The sequence below is a fragment of the Coturnix japonica genome, chromosome 3 (assembly GCF_054131305.1).
Source record: "Coturnix japonica strain WE chromosome 3, WE-NBRP24, whole genome shotgun sequence".
In the NCBI taxonomy this organism is placed as follows: domain Eukaryota; kingdom Metazoa; phylum Chordata; class Aves; order Galliformes; family Phasianidae; genus Coturnix; species Coturnix japonica.
In genome coordinates, this window is record NC_140665.1 from 73,461,768 (window position 1) to 73,484,733 (window position 22,966).

General features: G+C 40.4%; 1 protein-coding gene across 12 annotated transcripts in view; it reads right to left on the bottom strand.

Moving 5' to 3' along the window:
* Positions 1-22,966, bottom strand: part of CYB5R4 (cytochrome b5 reductase 4) — a 52,034-nt gene that overhangs the window by 11,665 nt on the left and 17,403 nt on the right. For 4 of the 12 annotated variants that reach the window (XR_014944183.1, XM_085541943.1, XM_085541941.1 and 1 more), the window contains 4 exons: positions 22,567-22,717; positions 18,260-18,346; positions 16,723-16,887; positions 15,359-15,983 (listed from right to left, as the gene is read on the bottom strand). Coding sequence is in view for 3 of the 12 variants with exons in the window: in XM_085541943.1 (XP_085398069.1) it covers positions 15,929-15,983; positions 16,723-16,887; positions 18,260-18,346; positions 22,567-22,717 (458 nt within the window). In the remaining 9 variants the exon portion in view is untranslated. Of the gene's footprint in view, positions 1-1,086; positions 1,201-1,595; positions 1,784-2,563; positions 2,670-2,706; positions 2,822-3,380; positions 3,531-3,722; positions 4,215-9,536; positions 9,678-15,146; positions 15,301-15,358; positions 15,984-16,722; positions 16,888-18,259; positions 18,347-22,566; positions 22,718-22,966 lie in introns of those variants that run through there. The other 8 variants (XR_014944176.1, XR_014944177.1, XR_014944180.1 and 5 more) reach the window with 8 other exon arrangements.

The window sequence follows — 22,966 nt, forward strand, 5'->3', positions numbered from 1 at the left end:
CTCTGTAGCATTTGGTTTTGATTTCTGGCTCAGCCACTGAAATCTTAAGCAAGACACATCAAATCTGTTCCTCGGTACCCTATCTGCTCCACTGCCACAGCAGTGGGAGAGTTCCACAGAAAAGTTTAACATGCTGCTCAAATAACCATACACATTGTAGCTACAGATCATTTTCCTCTGTGCCTTGAAGAAAACTTGCCCAAACAGCATGCTGAATGAGGGAGTACAGAGAGATCTCTCCGTTTTTTTTTCCTACCCTCAAATACAATGATAATGTCTTTCCCCTGTGGCATCATTTTTACATGAAGGTAATTTTATTATCAGTTTCTCTGTACTCCATTTCAAGCCTCTCAGCACTTTCATCTCATCCATGTCTATCTTCTTTTAAATTTGTTATGGGTTTTACTGTCTGTCTGATTAAATTTATTTATGGCTCCACCTATTGTGTATTTTCTGACTTGCTTTCTCTCATCACTCTCCAGGTATTTAGTGCTTAGCACACATTGCACTTCCCAGCTTCAGCAAACTTTTATCCATCTTTCCTGGCCGTTGTCACCATGCAGCTTCATACGCATGTCCATGCCAGGTGCCATTTTGTCAATGGTTTACAATTTCCCCTTCCCAGTGTGAGGGAAAATTTTTCTTAACTTGAGTTATAAACAAAAAGCTGCTGCTGTTCTGTTAAACTTTTGCTGTTTTAAGAGCAAACCATCCTATTTGCCTACCCCACCAGAGACAAGTCTAACCCAGATACTTAATTTTTACGTTATTGGCTTTCGAGCTACTAGCTTCATTCACAAAGATCTGTTGAATTTAACAACCAGCAGTTGTCCCCTCATCTGCTTGTTGAATATAGCCATTTAAATACAAATATCAAGCTGGTCTTTCAACAGAAAACATCCTGATACCAGCCAAATACTCTTATTTACCAGATGTTTCATAAAGTCTCTTACATACCTAAGAGTGAAACCTGTTATTAGACAGTGGGAGGTGCATGGTACCAGCAATAAAGCTGTGGAAGTGGGCTATAGAAGCAAAGAGCAACATTACTGAAGTCTTAACAGATTTGAGCTGTTAAGTACTTACTGAGAGAAAGGACTGTAGCACAGTCAGTCATGCAGAGTAGTGGGAATAAACATAAGACAGCTTTCTGGGAGCTGTGACTGCACTGCAGAGTAAAGACACTTGGAATCTCGCCTCCTGCAGAAACACAGATGCAATTAAGCAAGACAAAAAACAGTGTAGGCAGAAAGGGGACACGAAGTACTTAACTTGACTTCCAGAACTTTTAATAAATAGGGTTTTTTTTCTAAGCAGAAGCAATAAAATAGAATGTTGGAGAACCGGTTTAAAGGTAAAGTAGAACATTCTAGAGGAAGAAATCTCCCATCTCTCTGCTTAGCCACACCTTACCAGGGCTGTAGCTGCTGACTGCCTCTTCTCCAGCTGAACAGAGTTGACTATGATCTCAGTGCACTCAGAGACTCTCTTTTAGAAGATGATAGATGACCTTTAAGATCCCTTCCATCCTAAACCATTCTATAAGGACTGTTTGCTACAAATACTGCATACAGCACTCAGATCCTTGCACCTACCTGCACCACAGCTGAAAAGAACGTCCTACACCTTTTCCTCCTGGGGTTTATGCAGGTGGTTGTGTGGATGTTCCAAAATGCTCCTTGGGGTGAGAGAAATCACTTGTCATTAAAAAACTGAAATCATTTTGAGTAGCGTACTTCCTAAACAATGGGAGTGCTTATAATTATTAGCTCCATTTCTTCCACTAAAAAAAAAAGACTGAAATTATACCATTCTGACAGCACCTGCAGTAATTACGCAGAACAGATGACTTTCCATAGATGATTTTTTTATTACAAATCCACTTTAATATTTGTTTTCAAGAACAATCTAGACAAGAAAAAATGCCAGGCTTAAAAAAGAAACAAGGAAGTTTTCAAACAAATCTGACATTTAAATAAGTTCTGCCAGACCAAAAAATGATTTTCCCCAGTGGGAAGAGATGAGGGAGACGACATATGTTTATACGTTCATCAAATCAGTCCTTTGCAAGCCCAGACAACAGCAAGAGATTATGCCTTTGAGGCTGAACCCAGGCTTATGGAAACTGAAGAAGCAAAGAAGCTAACATTCAACATCACCCCTTGATCCACGCAGGCGCATTACAGAATTACAAGCCAATTTCATTGTATTTTAAAAACACTTCTTAGGGTGTCAGATTCCTGTCTTTAAACACCCTTGTGGACTAACATCCACTGGTCAAAGTATTTACGTTTTTCTCAGCTCTTTTCTCTGGTTTTTGAGCTTGGCATTTCTTCAATAAATTCTCAGAGGCACTCTGCAATTGCCATTTGTGTCAAGTTCATGCTTCCTCAGTATCTTTATTCCCTGTTATGCTGTCATTCATTCACTCCAGTGAAGGTTGAGATGGAGGAGAAGAAATGCAGCATTTTTTGCCCCCGTCCGACACATGAAATTACCCCAAAGCAGTAACATGACAACGGGCTGTATTTTTGTGACTGATACGGAAGAACCTATGTCATACTTAGCTAAGTGCACTGCAGCAATCCTTGTTGCATCAGGCTATCTGCCAGACAGGCTGGGAAGTACATTCAGTGCCAGCACAAACATACAGAGTCAACAGTGTTTCTCTGAAAAAGATCCACCAAAATTAGTGTGCTTACTTACCGAACCTTACAGACAAAAGCATCATTTTTAGTTCCAGAGAGATGGATGACTAGTGGACATAGAACTAAGCCAATTATTCTCAATTTGCTTTTCCAAGAGCACAAGAACAAAGTTTCTGTTGAGGTACAAGAAACACAGGCTGAAACCATGTGTGACCAGGATCTGAAAACACTGAAAAAACACTACCAAGTGTGGGCCAGTCTCATCTTTCTTCATATTGAGCAATTCCTTCTCAGCTGCCCTAGAGAAGTCTCATTTAGCTCTCATTTCAAGCACAAACCGAACTGTCAACTTTGCTGAGCAACAGCATCCAGAGTCTTCTTTGGGCCAACAGAAGCAATCTTAGGAAGCATCAGAGAAAGCCCTAGGACTGTCTTCCCAAGAGACCAACCTTTTTCCTTCCTACTCTCTTCCTACTATTTTTGCATGGGGCCCACTCCCAAAAGTGCTGGTGCAAGTTCACTGACAGGATAGTGGGTCCTATTCTGTCAAATTGTTGACCTTCCAGTAAGGTGCACCAGGATCTAATGTGTAATTTTCCACTTTGTGAGGAAACAGTAGCTGGATTGACAAGGCAAGCATGTAGATAGGGCCACAGAGGAAGATGTTTGTGCCCTTACAGAACAGTGGGGTTGAACAGCCCCAGCAGAGCAAGGTAAGCACTATTCTCCTACCTCAGTACACGTTGAGCTGTGCATATACAGAGCTCGATCTGAATCAGGAGGGGACATTCTACAGCTGCAGATCGGGCACCTCCAATGTGTTGCTGTAGAGACACTTCTGTCCTGAGTGATGGATTCATCCCTCATGAGGCATACGCTCACCTATCAAGCAGCACATGCTAGGAGACATCCCCAGGTAACCCTTATTTTATGGATTTAGTTCTGTAAGCTCCTCTTCTAGCATTCAGGTTGTGTGCACATCCCTCTGCACAATTCCTAAGTATTGTCACCCTGCTTCCAATTAGATTAGTTCTTACTGGCTTTGCAAAGAAGAGATTCCACCAAATTAAAAAGAAGTATGCAATCATTATTTATTGATTAAAATTTCACTCTTCAGGTTTCACTGCACACAGCTCAGATTAGACGAATACAAATTCTGAACTCACCTTGCCCTCCTACTCCCTTGGGTAAACAGAATTTATTTGCCAACTCTGCCACAACAGCCGTCAGCAGAAGAGGAAATGAAAGCAAACACACTTGTACTTCGGAAGTTGCCTGGAGTGCCAAGAACACCTCTGTGTGTCATTAGCGGTACAACTGTGCACAGAATACAGACAAAAATTGCATTATGTGTTCTTTCTGTAGGGGTTCACCCACCTGAGACATACTCCAGGCTTGTCAGTGTCCTGTTTCACGCAGAGCAACATTTTTCTGTTGACTTGATAACCCCAGCGAGGAGCAGCTAAAACAAGTGTCATCTTAGGTGATGAGCAGACCACCTGTGTCATGTCCCAGCTGTATTCTCTCCTAAGGTGCCCCAAGACATCTTCACAGCAGAAGGGTTTCCTAATTGAAAAAGAAGCAGTTATACGCAGGAGTCATGGGCACTCCTCACTTCTGACAATAAAAAGGGAAAGGAGACACGCTCAATTCTTCTTTGCTGTTACTCTGAAGTAGTCATAAAGATAATCAGAAATAGACTACATAAAACTTTGATCTCTACCCATTGGCTTTCCTATCAGATCCCCATTAGTCACGAAAGTTTAAGAAATCATTTTCTAAAGCAATAGCGTAGTGCTGGGAAAAGCTCTCCTGTAGCCATAGGTACATACTGACATTTCATTACTATTCTTACTCTTATTTTTCTGTCAGAATGCAAGGGAACAATTCAGGTGCTTACCAAGACAAGTTACACTTTCATTATCAAGAGAGAATGGCAAATCTCTTCCTTACACAGACAAGACACCATGTTCTCAGTATGCGATAAAGGGTTGGCTTATTTTTTAATTCTTACTTAAGACATGGTTTGCTGGGAGATGCTGTTTTTCCTATTAGACAAACAGAAATAGGAAAAACTGAGGGCACACCAACTTTACAACTGAAATAGAAATGGGATCAATCTTAGCTGATTACAGCCATCAGTCGCTCTGTTTGAGAGAAGGAAGGAGAGCTGAGTGGCACAGAGAAGATGCTACCAAGGGGGGTGGTGATAGCAGTAATGGCACAGACAGACACACATGAACACATAGCGCCATGGAGCACTAAGCTATGTCTGTGCACAGCAGGTGGCTGGAGTCTTTAAACTGGACAGGGTGGGTGGAGAAACAGGGACAACAGCACTGATGAGGTAAGCTAAACCAGTAATCAGTCTCGTAAGTCCAAAAAATAATTCACCAAATTGCTGCTTTGGCATGTAAAGGTATGTTATTGGATACAGCATTTCCCTGTTCATTGACCATGGGTGGTTCTGCAGGACACAGCTGTGACTGCCTGACCAAACACCCTGCAAAGCAGAGTTTTTAGAGACGTATCAAATGTAAGAAATTATTTCAATCCAAGCTAAAACTCAATGAAAATCTTGCTTCCAATTTAGCACTGGTGTCCTGCAAAAGGGGGGCCCTGCAGTAGCTTGTCATGTAAACTGGAGCGCTAATGGCAAGTTTTGTGCAGTTCGTGAGGAGAAAAATAAGGAAGACATTAAATTATTAAGCTTATTTATCTGCTTTAAGAACACGTAGCACAATGTCTGCATAGAAACCCTTCCACTCAGGATATCTATTATTCAAGACTTCTGTTTTTGATATTCTGTACAGGAAAATAATTTCACAGCAAAGAAAAACACGGTCTATTTAACAAGTGTATGAGAGAAGCCCCATTAATAGACACATTTGCTGCAGGAGGAATCACAGAATCACAGAATTGTAATTGGAATGGCACAGGAATCTTGACAGGACTATAAATGGATTGAAAATAGCTATTCAAACACTTTGTTTGGATTTAAGCATGATACCACATAGAACCTGCTCTGCTTTTACTCATCCATCTTGCTGAAAGACCTAGGCTGGGGTGTAGGGAAAGACTGCCTTACATAAAACTCCCAGTGGCTATGATATGGTAAGGGCAAACCCCCTCCTCCAATCTGAGCTACCAGAGGCACTGGATACACTTCTGTATCAGCTCAGCCCTTAACAGATATAGGATATGGCTGCTCCTTTAGGTACAATTGAAATTACTCATCCGATGGGCACTGTGGCACTCAGCTGCCACTTGTACCTCTTAGAGTTGGCTTACACCCTCCACACTCAGGCACCTGCTACTTAAAGGTTCCTGTTTTTCAGAAGCCTTGTTGCAAAAATTTAAAGCACAGTTATATTTGATATACTATTTTCACTTTCTCCTCCCAGTGGTGTAAGGGTATCTGTGCCTTTAATCACTTTACAGCATAAACCATTCAATATGGTAAAGGCTTTTCCCATTTTGAAGTTAACCTAAATCCCTAAATTACAAACTTCCTGGTCACAATTTGCTTCCTTTCATCTCCTAAACGCCTCACATCTAGACCTGTAACTCCTACATCCCTTATGGCACTCCAGAGCATGCACCTGGCAGCACTGTTGCTTTTCCTGCCCACATTTGCTTGCAGTAATTCACAGTGCACTTATCACAACGTAAACTGAAGCAGATAACTCCTTTCTAAAGTGGTTTTATGCTGCTTTATCCTTGTTAGAGTTGATATCCCAAATTTTGTGTTTGTCTGTGCCAGTGCCACTCAAGACTTGGTCAAGGAGAACAGGGCTAAAAGTAGAGGCCAGTGAGGTGGGAAGGGGAAGCAGGATGCCCACTCCCTCTGCCAGCCCACAGCTGCTCAGTCATCTACCAGCTTTTGTATCTTCAGAGGGAAGGAGGCAGGCATTTCTTCTGACTCCACAAGGAGAACACTTTTATCATGCAGTGCTTCAACAAACCTATCTGGTTTTAAATATGCATGACAAAAAGCTCCTCTGGCATGACTAACAGCCCAGCCAGGTTGCACAGCATGCAGTTGCCGCTTTGCTACAGCCCTCCCTGACACTTCGTTCCAGGTGGGTATATACAGCTTTCAACAAATGAGTCAGACTTTTCCTTTTACTTGCTATACTGTGCTATGATTACGTCTTACCCACATCATCTCTACATATTTTACATGGATTATTTTTTTACTTTAAAGAGGAGAAAATATTTCCAACAGGACTTTGTTTTATGCCTACAAATACATGCTGGACTGCCACAGATCATCCCATTGGAAAGCAGCTAAAAGGATCAGCTGCTTGAATCCAACTCCTGGCTCCATACAGGATTGTCCAACATTCAGACCCTATGTCTGAGAGCATTGTTCAGATGCTTCTTGAATTCCAGAAGCTTTGGACTGGACTGTGCCAATTGCCTGACCACTGTCTTTGGTGAAGAGCCTTTTTCTAATCCACAACCTGATGCTTCTCATACACCTTGTCCTTAGACCCTTCTCCATCTTTGGAGCTCTCCTTTGGATGCCCTCTAATGGTTTTATGTCCTTTTTGCACTGTGGCACCCAATTTGTACCCAGAGTTGGATGTGAGGTCACACAGTGCAGAGCACAACAGGACAATGCCTCCTCTCACCTGGTGGCAGTGCTGGACCTGGTGCACTGCAGGGCATGGTTGGCCCTTCAGGCTGCCAGGGCAGCTGTGTAGCTGGCTCATGTTCAACTCGCTGTCAATCAGAATCCTCAGATCTCTTTCAACGGTGCTGCTCTCCAGCATCTCATACTAAAACTGCCATCATTTGTGTTTTGATTACAAATATTTGCGAGCTGACTTAAAAATAAGAACAAATTTTAACTTCTTCAAGGCTACTCATCAGTAACAGATTCAATAAATCTACTGAGAAGTGACACAACATAACAGAATAGATACCTTTTCTCCCTCCTGGGGCATCCGGCACTGGCTTCCACAGTGCAAGAGGATGACCCCACACTGCCTCAGCACACCTCTGTATGCACCTATGTTGCCACAGCAACTCAGTTTGTTTGAAGACAGTCTTCTGTTTCCATAGGAACAAAGCAGCCAGGCCTGCCTCAAAACTTCTGCTTGTTAAAACACAAAATTTTGCCAATAAAAGGAAAATCAGAAAGGCTGACTGATAACAGAGAAGAGAATCTGTATTACAAATGTATACAATACTACTGTTGTATTGACAACACAGGAACATTTACTCTGGCCCAGGACTGAGTGAATTTGGACAAATGAGAATGGTAAGTCATTTACCACAGCACTAAAGCAGCTCTATTAAAACCTGAACTGAGATTTTTTTCTTTCCCTTCCCAGTTACCAACAAATTAAATAGATGCAATGTCTGAGCAGCCAAGATGTAAGTCTGGGCTAAAGAGAGATTTTTCTTTTTAAATCTGAATTTCTCCAACCAACGTAGGAAAATCACATTGCCCCAAAGAACATTTAAATACCTCAGAAAGGAATAAAATGAAGCAAGATTATTCTTGCTTTTGAATTTGTAAAAAGTTACGTTAATAAGATCCCATAAGACCAAGAACATTACACAAGTGTCCATCATTTAGTAGAATATTTCTTCACATAAAAATTATACAGAAAAAAAAAAAAATAAAAGCCTTGGGATGAATCCAGACTACAGCTACAATAACTTCTGCTTCAAAAAGATCTGAATAAGGAGACAGGGTTTTTTAATGACACACACTGGAACCTCCACATGCATACATGGGGGATGGCCATTTGCCTGCTTGTTTAGAGGTTCAGCACCAGGTTATGGATAGCTTTGAAAAGTTCTTCTGTCAAAGACAGCTAAATATGGGAGAAGCTGATAGCTCACTCTATCTCAAACACATCCTTCCCTCATTGGTGTTCAACTCTAATCAAGACAAAACCCAAATCAAACTCAAGGCAACCCACAGCCCAGGACTGCCCACGTTAGCCCAAAAATCTGTGGAATTAAGTGTTGGTTGGTTCGCTCTCAAATATGTGTAGCTCGGATCCAGCAATCAAAGTAATTCACAAGATCTGTATCACTGGTCAACCTCTGAAAACTGCATTCTCCTTACAGAAGGGCTTTTATGTACATTCAGAGGAAAATAAAAAGCTCCAAGATAGACAACTGTGCTTCAGATGTGTAGAAAACACTGCCCGGTGAGCATGTGCTGAAGAAAAAAGAAAAAAGATCACAAAGCTTCCACACCTCCAGCAAGAATATCCTGTATTGGATTAACTCAGAGCCTGGCGGCACACTGAGTCAGCTCCAGCACAAGTCACTGAAGTTCAGGTGTCTGCACTCCCACTGTCACCCACAGAGCAACCCAGTTCATTCTGTGCACACAGCAGCAGGTACAGTGGCTCAGTGCCTTGGTGGGCAGCCAAAATGCCTTCCTGGCCTCCAGCAGCCACTCCTTGTGATGTATTTGCCCATCCTATGTATAGGTCTGGGTCACAGCAGCCAGAAGGCACTCAGCTGAGTCACAATGCAGGGCTGCACAGACTGGAGGTCTGACTACAGAGGGAGTCTAGTATCTCAGCTGCAGACACAAGAAACTGTTCCTAATAACCATCCCCCGACCGGCACAACCTGAGGCCATCACCTCTCATCCTAAAAGAGAGCACACCATGCATTGCACTTGTTTCCCTGTCGTTTTTGTGCTGCCTCTGGAATTAAACACTACTGGAACTCATGGACAGATCAGACAGAATTTAGCTACAGAGCCCAGCGGCTGGGAAAGCCTCAGATAAGGAGAGCATCTGCCTAAATATCAGCCGCTGGCAAGTGGGAAGGTGCAATGGGAACAAAGGGTGGCAATAGCACTTCAGTTCTGTGTTATAAGCATGAACATCAAATTCACTTTTTGCTCACCTGTGGCAGAGCAGGGTATAAAAGCTGTACATGGGTTTTTGCTCTGAAAGGCATTGATTAACGTCCAGGGTGGTCCTTGTTGCAGAATCGATTGAATTGTACATAGGTGAGACATTTGTCAACAGTTAATAGAAACTGTTCCTGCAGAAATAGCAATGTTAGACCAAGGAACAATATTCTCTGCACGTTTGTATGTAAGAGATGTTCTGTACGTACTGAAAATAATCAGCGGCAGTGTACCATGCTGTAAAGCACTCGCATGGGACCACAGGCCAGCTGGACTACAAGAGGTGAGCGAAACCAAGTTCCAGGATCCATTAACACAAAGACTTCTGAGAGCACCCAGCCAGCAACTGACCAGCATACAGATGGGCAGCAGCACCCCGTCCAGCTCCCAGCTCAACCCCTGCACCAAACGCAGGTGCTCAGCTGCTGCAGCAAATTGCCATGGGTGGTTCCCACTAATGGCCACCTTGTTTTTGACCTCTCATTAGATATATGCACCATTTGCTCTCCACTTCTTTGTAAAAAATCATTCAGTTGAGGCCAGTGAATTCGCTAATAAGGCTTTCTCCCCTTATTTGTAAGACATGAGTATGATTTCACATAAAGCAGTGCATTTCTTTCCAGCCATTCTGTTTGTTTACTACTGTCTCTGAAGCTTTTCTCTATAATCTCTCATCATTCCGTTCTGGTCTATTAGGATTTCCTTTTGTAAGATTCTGTCAGAAGTATTTTGTAGTTTTCATGCATATATAACCAGTACCTACATTGTATTACTTTCAACACAGAGAAAATGATCTGAATTCCAAACAATTAAAAAGAAATACTAAATATTTCTGAACATGAGCTGACACAATAAAGTGGAATGTTTACAGGAATGTGGCTGTTTAACCACATAATCAGCAATAAAGAAGGTAAAAATAAAGAAGGAAACCAGCCTGTCAGTAGCACCATTTGAACAGGCAAAAAAAACCTGCATCACCACTTAGGTACAAACAGGGAAACCACAAGCATTGCTGCTTTCAATTGTTGATACAAATCAATCTCAGCTTTAGATATTCAGAGCAATGTTCATCCCCTCAGGATGTTCAAGGATGCCCTCCTGGCAGCACAAGAGGTCTCCATTCCCCTGATTAAGAAAGTGGGCAGGAGAGGTAGAAAACCGGCATGGCTCAGCAAGGACCTGCTAAGAGAACTGAGGGTGAAGAAGGGGGTGTACAAGCTCTGGAAACAAGGCTGTGTCACCCGGGAAGAATACAGGGATGCCGTCCGAACTTGCAGATGTGGGATCAGGAAAGCCAAGGCGCAGGCAGAACTGAACTTGGCGAGGGATGTGAAAAACAACAAGAAAACCTTCTACAGGTACATTGGCCAGAAGAGACAGGCCAAAATGGGCGTGCCTACTCTGGTAAATTTAAAAGGAGAAATGGCTTCAACAGATGAAGAGAAAGCTGAGGTGCTGAATGAGTTCTTCACCTCGGTCTTCACTGGTGGCCAGGATTCTAGTCTTTTTCACGTCCCTAAGTCTTGCACCCCCATACCTCCATGTGGGGACCAAGGAGGTAAATCCCTCCCCACTGTAAGGATAGAGCAAGTCCGAGAGTGCCTCCTTAGACTGAATGAGTATAAGTCTATGGGGCCAGATGGCGTGCATCCCAGGGTCCTGAAGGAGCTGGCTGAGGTGGTTGCTGAGCCGCTCTCCATCATATTTGAGAAGTCGTGGCTGTCAGGTGAGGTCCCGGATGATTGGAGGAAGGGTCACGTCACTCCCATTTACAAGAAGGGGAGCAGGGATGACCCGGGTAACTACAGGCCGGTGAGTCTCACCTCTGTGCCTGGGAAGATTATGGAACAGATCCTCCTGGACAACATGCTTGATCACATAAAGAACAAGCATGTGATCCGAGACAGCCAGCATGGCTTCACCAGGGGAAGGTCATGCTTAACTAATCTTGTGGCCTTCTATGATGGAGTGACGGCGTTGGTGGATGAAGGGAAGGCGACCGATGTCATTTACCTGGACCTGAGCAAGGCCTTTGACATGGTCCCCCATCACATCCTCATCTCCAAATTGGAGGGAGGTGGATTTGATGGGTGGACAACTAGATGGATAAGCAATTGGTTGAAAGGCCGCAGACAGAGGGTGGTGGTCAATGGCTCTATGTCCAGGTGGAGGCCGGTAACGAGCGGCGTCCCTCAAGGGTCTGTCTTGGGACCGGTGCTCTTTAACATCTTTATTAATGACATCGATGAGGGAATGGAGTGCACCCTCAGCAAGTTTGCTGATGACACCAAGCTGAGTGGTGCAGTCGATACGGTGGAGGGAACAGATGCCATTCAGAGGGACCTTGACAGGCTGGAAAGCTGGGCTCGGGTGAACCTAATGAGGTTCAACACGGCAAAGTGCAAGGTTTTGCACTTGGGCCGGAAGAACCCCAGGCACCTGTACAGGCTGGGAGGAGTTGTCCTTGAGAGCAGCTCGGCTGAAAAAGACCTAGGGGTCCTGATAGATGAGAAACTTAACATGAGCCAGCAGTGCGCTCTGGCAGCCCGGAAAGCAAATGGGATCCTGGGCTCCATCAGGAGAGGGGTGGTCAGCAGGGATAGGGAGGTGATCGTCCCTCTCTACTCTGCTCTTGTGAGGCCCCATCTGGAGTACTGTGTCCAGGTGTGGAGCCCTCAGTACAAAAAAGATATGGAGATTTTGGAAAGGGTCCAGAGGAGGGCCACAAAGATGATCAGGGGGCTGGAGCACCTCCCCTATGAGGACAGGCTGAGGGAGTTGGGTTTGTTCAGCCTGGAGAAGAGAAGGTTGCGAGGTGACCTCATTGCAGCCTTTCAATACCTGAAGGGAACTTACTCCCAGGAGGGGAGTAAACTCTTCGAAAGGGCTGATAATAGCAGGACTAGGGGAAATGGTTTTAAGTTGAAGGAGGGAAGATTTAGGTTGGATGTTAGGGGAAAGTTCTTTACTAGAAGGGTGGTTAGGTCCTGGAACAGGCTGCCCAGTGAGGTTGTGGATGCCCCGTCCTTGGAGGTGTTCAAGACCAGGTTGGACAGGGCCCTGGGCAACCTGATCTAGTAAATGTGTATGTTTGGTGGCCCTGCTAGGCAGGGGGGTTGGAACTACATGATCCTTGAGGTCCCTTCCAACCCGGGTAATTCTGTGATTCTGTGATTCTGTGATTCTGTAACGGATTACAATGCATAATTAGGATTTCAATCTGAATATCTTTGACAATAAAGTATGATATAGACCTTATATATATTGTATAATATTAACTACTGCATTTTCCATTCCTTGTGTGGACATGAAGGTATTTTATGAACAGTCTCTTGGCAGACTCATTATTAATACATGGCATTAAAGCATTTATCTCTTCAGGCTCCTGTTCTAATCACACAACATATATATGCAGCTGTAAACACAACAAGAATTTAATGACAGGTCTATCCGAGATCATATTCCCAAGAAGGAGAGGTTGCAGATGTCCTTTGCTCCTCATAAAAGATTTTCTACATAATTTTCCCCATCTGAGACTGACAACGCAGTAATTAAGTCCGTATGTTCTGATCAATGTTTCAAAGTCCCCTTTGGTAAACAAATGCAGGTTTGCTTCTTGGCAAACTACCATTTGAAGATGGCACAGAGCAGCATCAATTTCAGACACAGTCTACTAGACATTAACCAGGTAATTGATAAAAAGCAGCAGAGGAGAATAGGAGAATACTCTATCTGATGTCATCTTCCATTTCAAGCCTTGTTTCTTAAGAAAATTGAGCTCTTACAGTCAATTTCTGCATAGGATATGAGAGCCTACTCACTCCTCCTCTCCTCTTCCTAGTCAATAATTCTGAATCTGCAAGCCAGCTTCAACTGCAGCTGGATACTGTTATTTTCTGGAGCACAGTCATCAAAATAGTGTCAAAGTACTGAAAATAATAAAAACCCATGTTTTGGGTAATTAACATGTTGATGTCCCAGAGATGTGCATAAAATACAGGCATATAAAACTATGCTGTAAGCTGACCATCCAACTAGGGAATATCAGTTACTAATTCTAGGTTTTCATTTTATATTTATTCTATATATATTTTAAACTTAAGTATTCATCTCTTCCTTTCTATCAATCATGGAGTAAACCCATCGATGTTTCAAGGTGACTTGAGGTACTTTTTGAGAACTCGATACCACCACAACAAAACTCAGTCCTTACAGTTGGAAGGGACATTTAAAGGTCACCTAGCCCAAATCCCCTACCATGAACAGGGACACGCAAAGATAGATCAGGTTGCCCAGGGCCTGATTCAACCCGACAACTCCATATTCCTTTCTGATTATGAACACTTCTGAATTCCAACACTGTACAAGCTCCCCAAAAATATTCTAGCATACCTGCATTCCAGCATGGCTGACACTTTCTGGTGTTTGCCTTCTGAGTATAACTGATTTTGTCAGGGTCTGCCTCCTCATCTTCCTGACAGTCCTGAAATCTACAGGAGCAACTGTAAACAGCAACCACCTCCAGTACCCCAGAGTAGAAACCATCCACAGTAATTGTACGTCACCTGCTCTGAAATGGTTCCAAGTCTATGAGCATGAGAAGGACTGCACAAAGCCTTTGGGAAGTCACAGCCTGTTGACAGATATAGCTTAGATCTTAAGTTCAAATGACAAAAATCACTGAAGTAAAGTAACACAAAAGCTGCTTATCCAAAACAGCATCTTTTGTCCTTCCGGATTAATGCAGATGAGGACAATTAGAGCAGAAAAGGCACATCACTGGGAAAGCAACCAGTAATTTCTAAAGTCGACACAGTAATCTTGGGTTTGTAAGAGAAAACGCTATTAAATTTGATGTGATAAGAATTTTGTTTTTCCAACACAGCACTGATGTTTCTGTTCACAGGAAAAGAAACTTGTTCAGAGCAACTGGGTATTGCAGTGGATCCCTTCATAAATGACAATGCAAAATTAAAACTGAAAGCACTCAGGTCCTAGGTGACAAAACAGTAACAGTACCACTTAAATAAGGTATGGGCAATGATTGCCAATCACACTGTTTTCCAACTTCAAGTCCACAGATGAGAGGACACTGAAGACATGGCAGCTCATTTTAGGATAACCAGTCATGGTCGGATGGCAACTTAACCTTTATAATGGACATTATTAAAATATTAAACAATGTTTGCAGAATCACAGGACTGTTAAGGTTGGGAAAGACCTCCAAGGTCACCTAGTCCAATCATCAGCCCACCCCCACCATGCCATGCTACTAATCGTGCCTCTCAGTTCCACATCCACACAGCTCTTGAACACCTCCAGGGACGGCGACACCTCCCTGGGCAGCGCGTGCCACTGCCCCACCACTCCTTCTGAGAAGAAATTCTTCCTGATATTTAATCTGAAAATAGATATTACTGTTATATCTAGAATGGTGAAAGCTATTTTACTTTGTTTTTTGTTGTTGTTTCCTTTCCCTCCAAACTATCTGACAGCAAGTTACAGCCTCATAATGACATACTTTTCGTAATAGGGAAAAAAAAGCCCACCTATTTGAATACATTTATAATACTACAATTTGTCATATATTTTTAGGTACTTACATGGTCCTTACCACGGTATCTGCAGACTGTCATGCTTTTACACACAGAGCAGCTAATGAGAAGGGATGTCCAAGACTAAGACACTGCCTTTGTTATGAGTTTCAGTTGGCATCCTAAGCTTCTGGAAGCCCCTTCTGTAACATCATGTTATAAACTGAAAATACAAAACAAACAAACAAACAAACAAAAAAAAAAAACCCTACAAAAATATATTCAGTAACATAAAATCTTTTATTATTATTATCTGAGGTAATTTTTTATATATTTTTTATACTTTTATTCTTTCTTTACAAAGCCAAAAGTCATAATTGGATTGCTTGCAAGTCAAGCAGAGACTTCAGATGAAAAAGAACATTTTTTCAGTGACTGGTTACCTGAGTTACAGTGCAAGATTTAGATTCAGACAGTATTGCTCTTCAGACATATTGCAGTAAGAAATAAGACTTTCAGTTCAAAACCTACATCAGTGCTTGCAATAAAAAGAGCTTTCATGAACCAAAACCGAGAGATACCTTACATAACACATATCATACACTTCTGCTTCCTTCTACAATAAATTAATACATATGATGACTTAAGTATTAGAAAATAAATATTTACAAAAACAAGATAAAACACAGTATAAAATTTTTTCTTCCAAAGATGTATTTCTTTCAAGAAACAGTTTGGTACCAAGTGTGAAATTTCAAGTCTTAAAAAATCACTTCTCACTTATTTAAATTTATGGAGGTAAATAAATAAGATTGTATTGAACTAACAGATACTGATATCTTCATACAGCTTTATGCAGTAAAAGCATGTATCTCTTCTTGAGAGTATCCAAGATCCTTCAGATATCTGAAAGTCAGAAATCAAATTTGTAACATCAATATTTGGAATCCAAAATTCAGCACAGATACAACTTCAGCACCTCTGTCTTGATTTTATTAAGACATGCACAGCAAAGTTTTCTAAATGCATTTACTAATGTACATGAAGGACAACACTTTATGACCATATATGCAATTTTAGGTTAACAATACAATTCCTAAAAATAAGTAGAGCTACCATTTGATGCATCTCTGCTTTATTAAAAGACAACAGTTATTGGTCAGCTCCACACCTTCCATTAGATCTGTGTAGCTGTCCACAGTGGTGCCACAGAAAAGAGAGCCCTTTAAATATAAGCCATATAATGAAAGTATTTGGTACAGATGTAAATAAGTACATTAATAATAATCCAGAGAATTGCTTGTAATAGAACAACAGCTTTGATTCTTACTTTTACTAACTTAATTTATCCAGCTAACACCTACACAGTAAGCTTATTTCCTATGATATCATTTTTTCTCTGAGTAATGAATTTAAAGCAGGACTTGGGAAAAAAATGTTAGAGAGATGCGCTTAGAGAGTTTTGACAAGTTATTACAGCTCATGGAACTCACATACTGCATTTACTCTTTTAATTAAAGCTTTGCTGCAAAGCACAAAACAGAGTCATTTTTGAAAGACTTTCAAGTCAGAAACAATATAGCTGGCAAGGGTGACCAAACATTGCAGATTCCTCATTCCCCAACTCATTACTTAAAATACTCACTGTAGTCCCTGCTCTGTAAAAGGTGCTGGACCGCAGATGCAGATAAGCACTTTGGAGTCTTTTTTACTTCTTTTCATACACTCAGAGAGAAGAGCTGAAGAAATCTTCCCCCGTTTATCCATCCAGTCTTCTTTTGGCTCTGAAAGAATGAATTGAACCTCAAACCTGGAAAGCAGAAGAATATTCCAGAAATATTGTCTTTGATTAGAAAACTGCAATAGAAAATACTGAGACATTGCCATTTGTTATGATTACTTTGTTGTTCTACTCTGTTCCTACTGTGCAAGTTTAATTCCTACAGACATTTAGCTGTTCCTAGCACCAAGTCAATCAAACAGCCTCCAAAGCTGGATGTTTAATTATTTAATGCAATCTTTAAATGTTAAGAATGGTAGCTGTGTATTTCACCTTACAATAAAGAAATAAAACCCAGCAGGCACCAATCAAGATATTAAAGTATGGATTTTATTTTTCCATTACTGACTTATCCAAATGTTGGTGTAGCTCAACTCACTAGCGGGGAAATAAGATTGTTTAGCCAAACCTTCGAAAATATCAGCACAGTTTAATTAACGAGAAAGTGTTCTAACTTGTTTCTAAAACCCACTAACAGTAGTTACTGAGTGAAAAACAAAGACTTGTGTATCTTAGGTTGCTACTGGAAGGGAGAAAGGGATTTTGCTGTAAATTTGCACAATGTCTAGACTACAAAGCCTTGAAGGTGCCAGACATCACTATGTTATGAAATAATATTGATTTTTCACATCAATGTTATGAAGGAACAGCTGAAATTAATTTGTTCAATTTCAATTTAATACAATTTAAACTAAGAATTACATAGGCAGAAATGACACATACTTGTTTCACCAAAAATCCAAGCACTATTAATTTAACTAGTACTAAAAGGGTATTCAAATTAAATGGCAACTCGACATTCCTACATACATCTCTTGGCATAAACATGACCTGCTAAATGAAGTTAACATTACACGTGAACTACAGTGTTTTAATCCATAATTAGATTGTAACTGAGAAAAATAATGGTGAATAAACAGTAAGTAAAAATTGAAGTAGGGGCTAATTTGAGCTCTGAATTTCAAGCTAAGAATTTTGGCCACACTAAAGAGACTTTTCATGACTCTTCAGTACATTCGGAGTGTTGTTCAATGGGTATGCTATCTTAGTCTATTATTTCCTTCTTTTTGCATATCTACATGTCCTAACATTAAGGCTAATTTTCTATTCATTCAAAAAGCTTCTCTGACAGTCTTAGATATAATTACATCTAATAATCCATCTCCAACAAACATCTCAAACACTGTCACACCAAACTCTTGGCTATACCCTGCTAATATGCATTTGTGCCCTATATAATCAAATCACCTTCCACCTCCTATACCTCATTAAATTCTAGATAGAAGTTTCCAGAAGTAGGATCTGCCTTTGTGCCTTAGCTGTACAGTTGCTGTATGCCTCCAGGTATGTTCTGCTATACACTGAGATGATACAAATTGTTCTTCATAAGAGTTATAAATACCTTTCATCTCTAAGAGCTAATTGCTCTAGCTGGTTTCTCCAAAGTATGTCATCTTCTTTTTTGTTGAAGAAAATAAGCTTCACTGTCCTTAAAAAGAAGTAAACAGAATTTAACCGCAGGTTGTTTCTGTATTTGAAACACATTAATGAATCAGAACTTAGTGGACTATACAGAAGCTCTTTACATTAAAACAAACAAAAACCCATACTCTTCCATTCTCTTCTTAAATCTTTTTGCTTCTAATCCACTAAATCCTTGTGGCTGTACTTCAAATCTCTTGGAGTTGTGAACCCCTCTTATAAATGCCATAACTTTGTGCCTATGGTTGCAACCTATCCATCAGGAATCACTGATTTTAGAAAATTAAAGTCTCTTATAGTTACTAAGGCCTGACTGAGAATATAGTATACTTGCTTGTCAAGATTTATCTAGTGGTTTCTCTATATTGTTTGAGCACTACTGCTGCAGTTAATACATCACTAGTGAACTCTGTCAATCTTTTCTGTGTTGCATCTCTACAAGCTGGTATATGTAAGTGGAATTTCAAGAAGCTCATGTCAATACTAAATTCCTGAAGATAGAATCCAAGCACATAGGAGTAAAAGAAACCTAATTCATCAACTTGGAGGCAAAACTACAGCTGTGACCTGGTTATCTTATTCATGCTTTATTCATTGGTTCAGCGCCCAACACTCTCCTAATACAGAGACAACTTTGCTTCTAAGAGACCAGCAACAGACGCATTATGTTTACGTGAAGCTGTGTTGAAGCTATTAGTTCCCCTCTCCTCCACCTGTGTAGCTTGCAGAGCATCCTTCCAATCATGCCACATATGCTAGGACTTCTGTGGAGAGGAGTTCATGGGCTCCAGCTACTCCTTAACTGCAATTTAAAAGCCTGTATTCTCCCTGAAGACATACTGTTTTTCTGTCTTCTAACCTTTTTCCTCTTCTGCAGTCTGATCACACTTCAAGATATCAGCAAATCTCCTAAAAGCTACAGTAGATACCAAAGAAATCATCTTCCAGTTAAGAGAAGACATTCATTTTCAGCTGTCAAAACTACTGTGCAGAGATATGACAATTATGTGTAATACCAATCATCAATGGTGTTACCAAGAGAAGTTTCAGATGCAGTACAACTCAAAATAACTTGCAATATATGAGCTCTGGAAAGCCTTCCCAAATGATGCATCTTTAGATCTTAAAATTAACTTAGTCAAAAGCTTGTGCCAAAGATCAGGGCCCTTACGTGCTTCCCAGGGCCCACTGCCTTGAAAATAAGAAAGTAAAGCTTCAAGAAAGTAATGCTGTCAGAACTGGGATGATGCTCCACAGCATCAAGCACCGCTCAGATGAGGAAAAAGGTCAACAAAAACACACATGGGAAAGCCAGAAAATTTATTCCTTGGGAACAAAGGTAGGAACTGGGATGTGCAAGAAATAAGTCTGCATACATTTACTGATAGTCTGCACTCACTGTATATATATTTATCTGGTGCAGTGCTGCTCATAACATGTCACAAAGAAAATAAATAGCCTCCAAACTTGGAATGAAGTGGTAAGAGTGCTGCTACAAAAGAGGGAGAAGCTAAAAGGAAGATATAGAGATTTAGATATGATCCCTAATGCTAGTAAAGAGATATTTGAGAGAACAATAATGGAACTTTAGCTCAGAAAAAGAATGAGGAATTGTCAGTTTTTTGAAAGGAGATGGGAGGCTCAAATATACCACAAACTTCCAGGGATGCAGATTTCAATAAGCTCTGAAAATTGCTATGAAAGGTCTTAAAGGATGCACAGACAGAGGAACAAAAACGATCCTTACATGAACACAGAGGAAGAAGAAGTAGAGAATGTTGTAAAAACAGCTTCTAAAACAGAAAAGAATGCTAACGAAAGTGGAACAGTGTATTAAGAATGAATATTAAATTGATGCAATTGTTTAGGAATGAAAACCTAGAAGCAAAACAAGACAGCTATCAAACAGAATGAAGAACAGACTGTTCCAGGGAAGTATTAGCCCTCTGCCTAATGCTTAGTGCCTCTGTGCCTCAGCCTGCTTTATGAAATGCATCTAGCTGATTGGAGCAATACACCACAAGTAAAAAGGAAAGAAGAAATACTATGTCCTAATACAATCCAGCCAGCAAGAGACGAAACAAGACTGAACTAAAATCATCATGGCTTTATTAACAAAAGGATAGTGCAGACAGGAAGAGAATAAATTGCATTCCACATTCACTGTAGATAGGAAATAACAGACTTAAAATAAAATAAACTAAGGAGACAAGCTAGGCAGAATGATTGGAAATCCAGCAATCCAAGACATCAGTGTCAAGGAAAACACCACGCAGGGAAGCTGCGGGTTCTCCAGTGTTATCAGTACTACCTCAGAGGTTCAGTCAGCACTTGCCTACAACTAGACAGAAGCTGCTTCAGTAGGTGATGTGATCATAAAGTCATTTAGATCCCTCCTCAGCATTCTCTTTGCAATTTGTGTTCTAGTGTACGTGAACCACATCTACAGCAACTGTTATTTTTCACAGTAAAATGAAGAAAATAACATTCATATATTTATATGTATTATATACACATAATGCATATAAATATTAAGTGCATGCATACACGTGTGAAAGACACTTCTATGACATTTGCTTATAAATAAAAAGAAACAAGTTGGGGAAAAAAAAATTGAGGGTTTACTCTGTTTACGGACAACATGTTAAGACTTGCATCTTTCACTACTGGTTTTACTTTCCTTGCTTTTGCTTTCATATTATATTCACCTCATGCATAAGTTTTCCACTTAAGGAGGAGGAAAAAAATACAAATTCACTTAGTAGTGTTTCCCAAGTATTTTGCCAGATGATAGATTTATTTCACAGTGACAGACTGCCCTGTGCTATTTGCATCTGACAATGCAAGATCCTTCAGAAGAGCCATACCCTCAAACAGTACATACACTGTGTTCTCACAATACAGCATCTTTTGTGCCAGACAATACACACTACCGGAACAACATACGCTCTTAGATTCTCTTCTAGAAACAGATTACTGCAGTACACATATAATCCTTTGTAGCTTTATTATGAAGACTAGCCTTTAATTTAAATCCTTTATCCTCTTTCAAAATATGCTTTATGAAGACATAATGAGCCAAAACATCCTGTGCTTATATTCAATAAAACCCAGTAACACGAATTAATAACCCTTACAAAAGTCTGAACTCAAAGACACAGGAAAGGAGTGTCAAATTTGTAAAACTATCCTCTGCAACAGCTTTTCGGAAAATAAGAGTCGGGAGTGTTTTCTATTTGTGTGCTCACACAAATTACAACAGTTCACATGGACAAAACCAATCTATTAAGAAATTCCACTAAGCAAACTGTTGCTAAAAGGAATACAAAAATACCTCATATCTCTTTCAGAAGATGCGCCCCAGACATCCTTTGCATTTCCTTTTGAAGCTGAGCTACCAAGTTATTAAGTTTACTTGAACTCTCTCGAGACTTTTTACAGTTCTAGTTTACATTACAGATTAAATCAAAGATACACATGACAAAACATTTACGGATCCACATCACTCAGTCTTTTACAAGAGAACAGACCCAAGACGAGCAAGAATCCCTCACATGATCTGCCTGAATGCAGCTGAAATCTCTATTTTAAGACAACAGCACGGTCAAGCTCAAAAGCAAAACAACAAAATAATAAAGACAATGGATCAGATCTGGAGTAATTTTAATTTGAGCTCCTAGTCACATTCTTCTCCTCTCAACAAGAGAAGATTTTTCTAAGAGATACTAAAGAAACAGTGGAACTCTAATGAAAAGCACTTGTGTCTCACATCAAACCACAACTTACTCTTTACTGTGGAGTGGATTGAGATAACTATGCCCAGGGACTTGAAAAGCCACGGTTACAAACAGTAAAACAAATGCCATAGCTACTCAAAAATTGATTTGTTATTTATATGTCTGCAGTGACACAGTTTAAGGCAAATAAAACCAGTTGCCTGCTGAAAATAGGAGGAAGATTATAACATGTAAAATTACATTAGCAAAATGTAATCAAGCGGCTTGTAGAAAACTAAATGGTAAAAAAGTCTGAGAAAACCTGAGCACAGACACTACAAGAGGAAATGGTGCTCTGCATCAGTATCTCAAAATAAACTGAAGAAAAATGCTTTCATGCCCTTTGGTTTTGAAATCATTTTATTAATACTGAGGACAGCTCATCACACTTCATCTTATGCTTCCTATGAATCACTTTAGCTTGAGGTTAAATCATAATTAGTGTACGTACCGGAGACAATCAACCTTAGTCAGAGCAAAATTCAACAGCTTAACCATTGGTGTGAAGCCTGTGCCTGCCGCCAATAAAAAGAGGTCTTCTAGAGCTTCAACTTGTGACTTCTCAAAGTTACCTTCAGGATTGCTGACAGAAATATCATCACCTTTAAAATCAAAATAAATGGTAATCCTTAATGAGATGAAAACAAATGAATAATCTGATTTTTAAAAGGTTCTTTTATACTCCCTTCTTCTTTGTAGTGCTGGGATTCATTTCTGAATGGTACAATATAAATCACTCATGGATCATTTATGCTAAAAGAAAAGGTGTTCAATCAAAATGCGTGGCCTTTATGCTATGACTATACAGATTTGTGAAGCTCTATTAAAATTCTGCTTTATATCTGAAACAT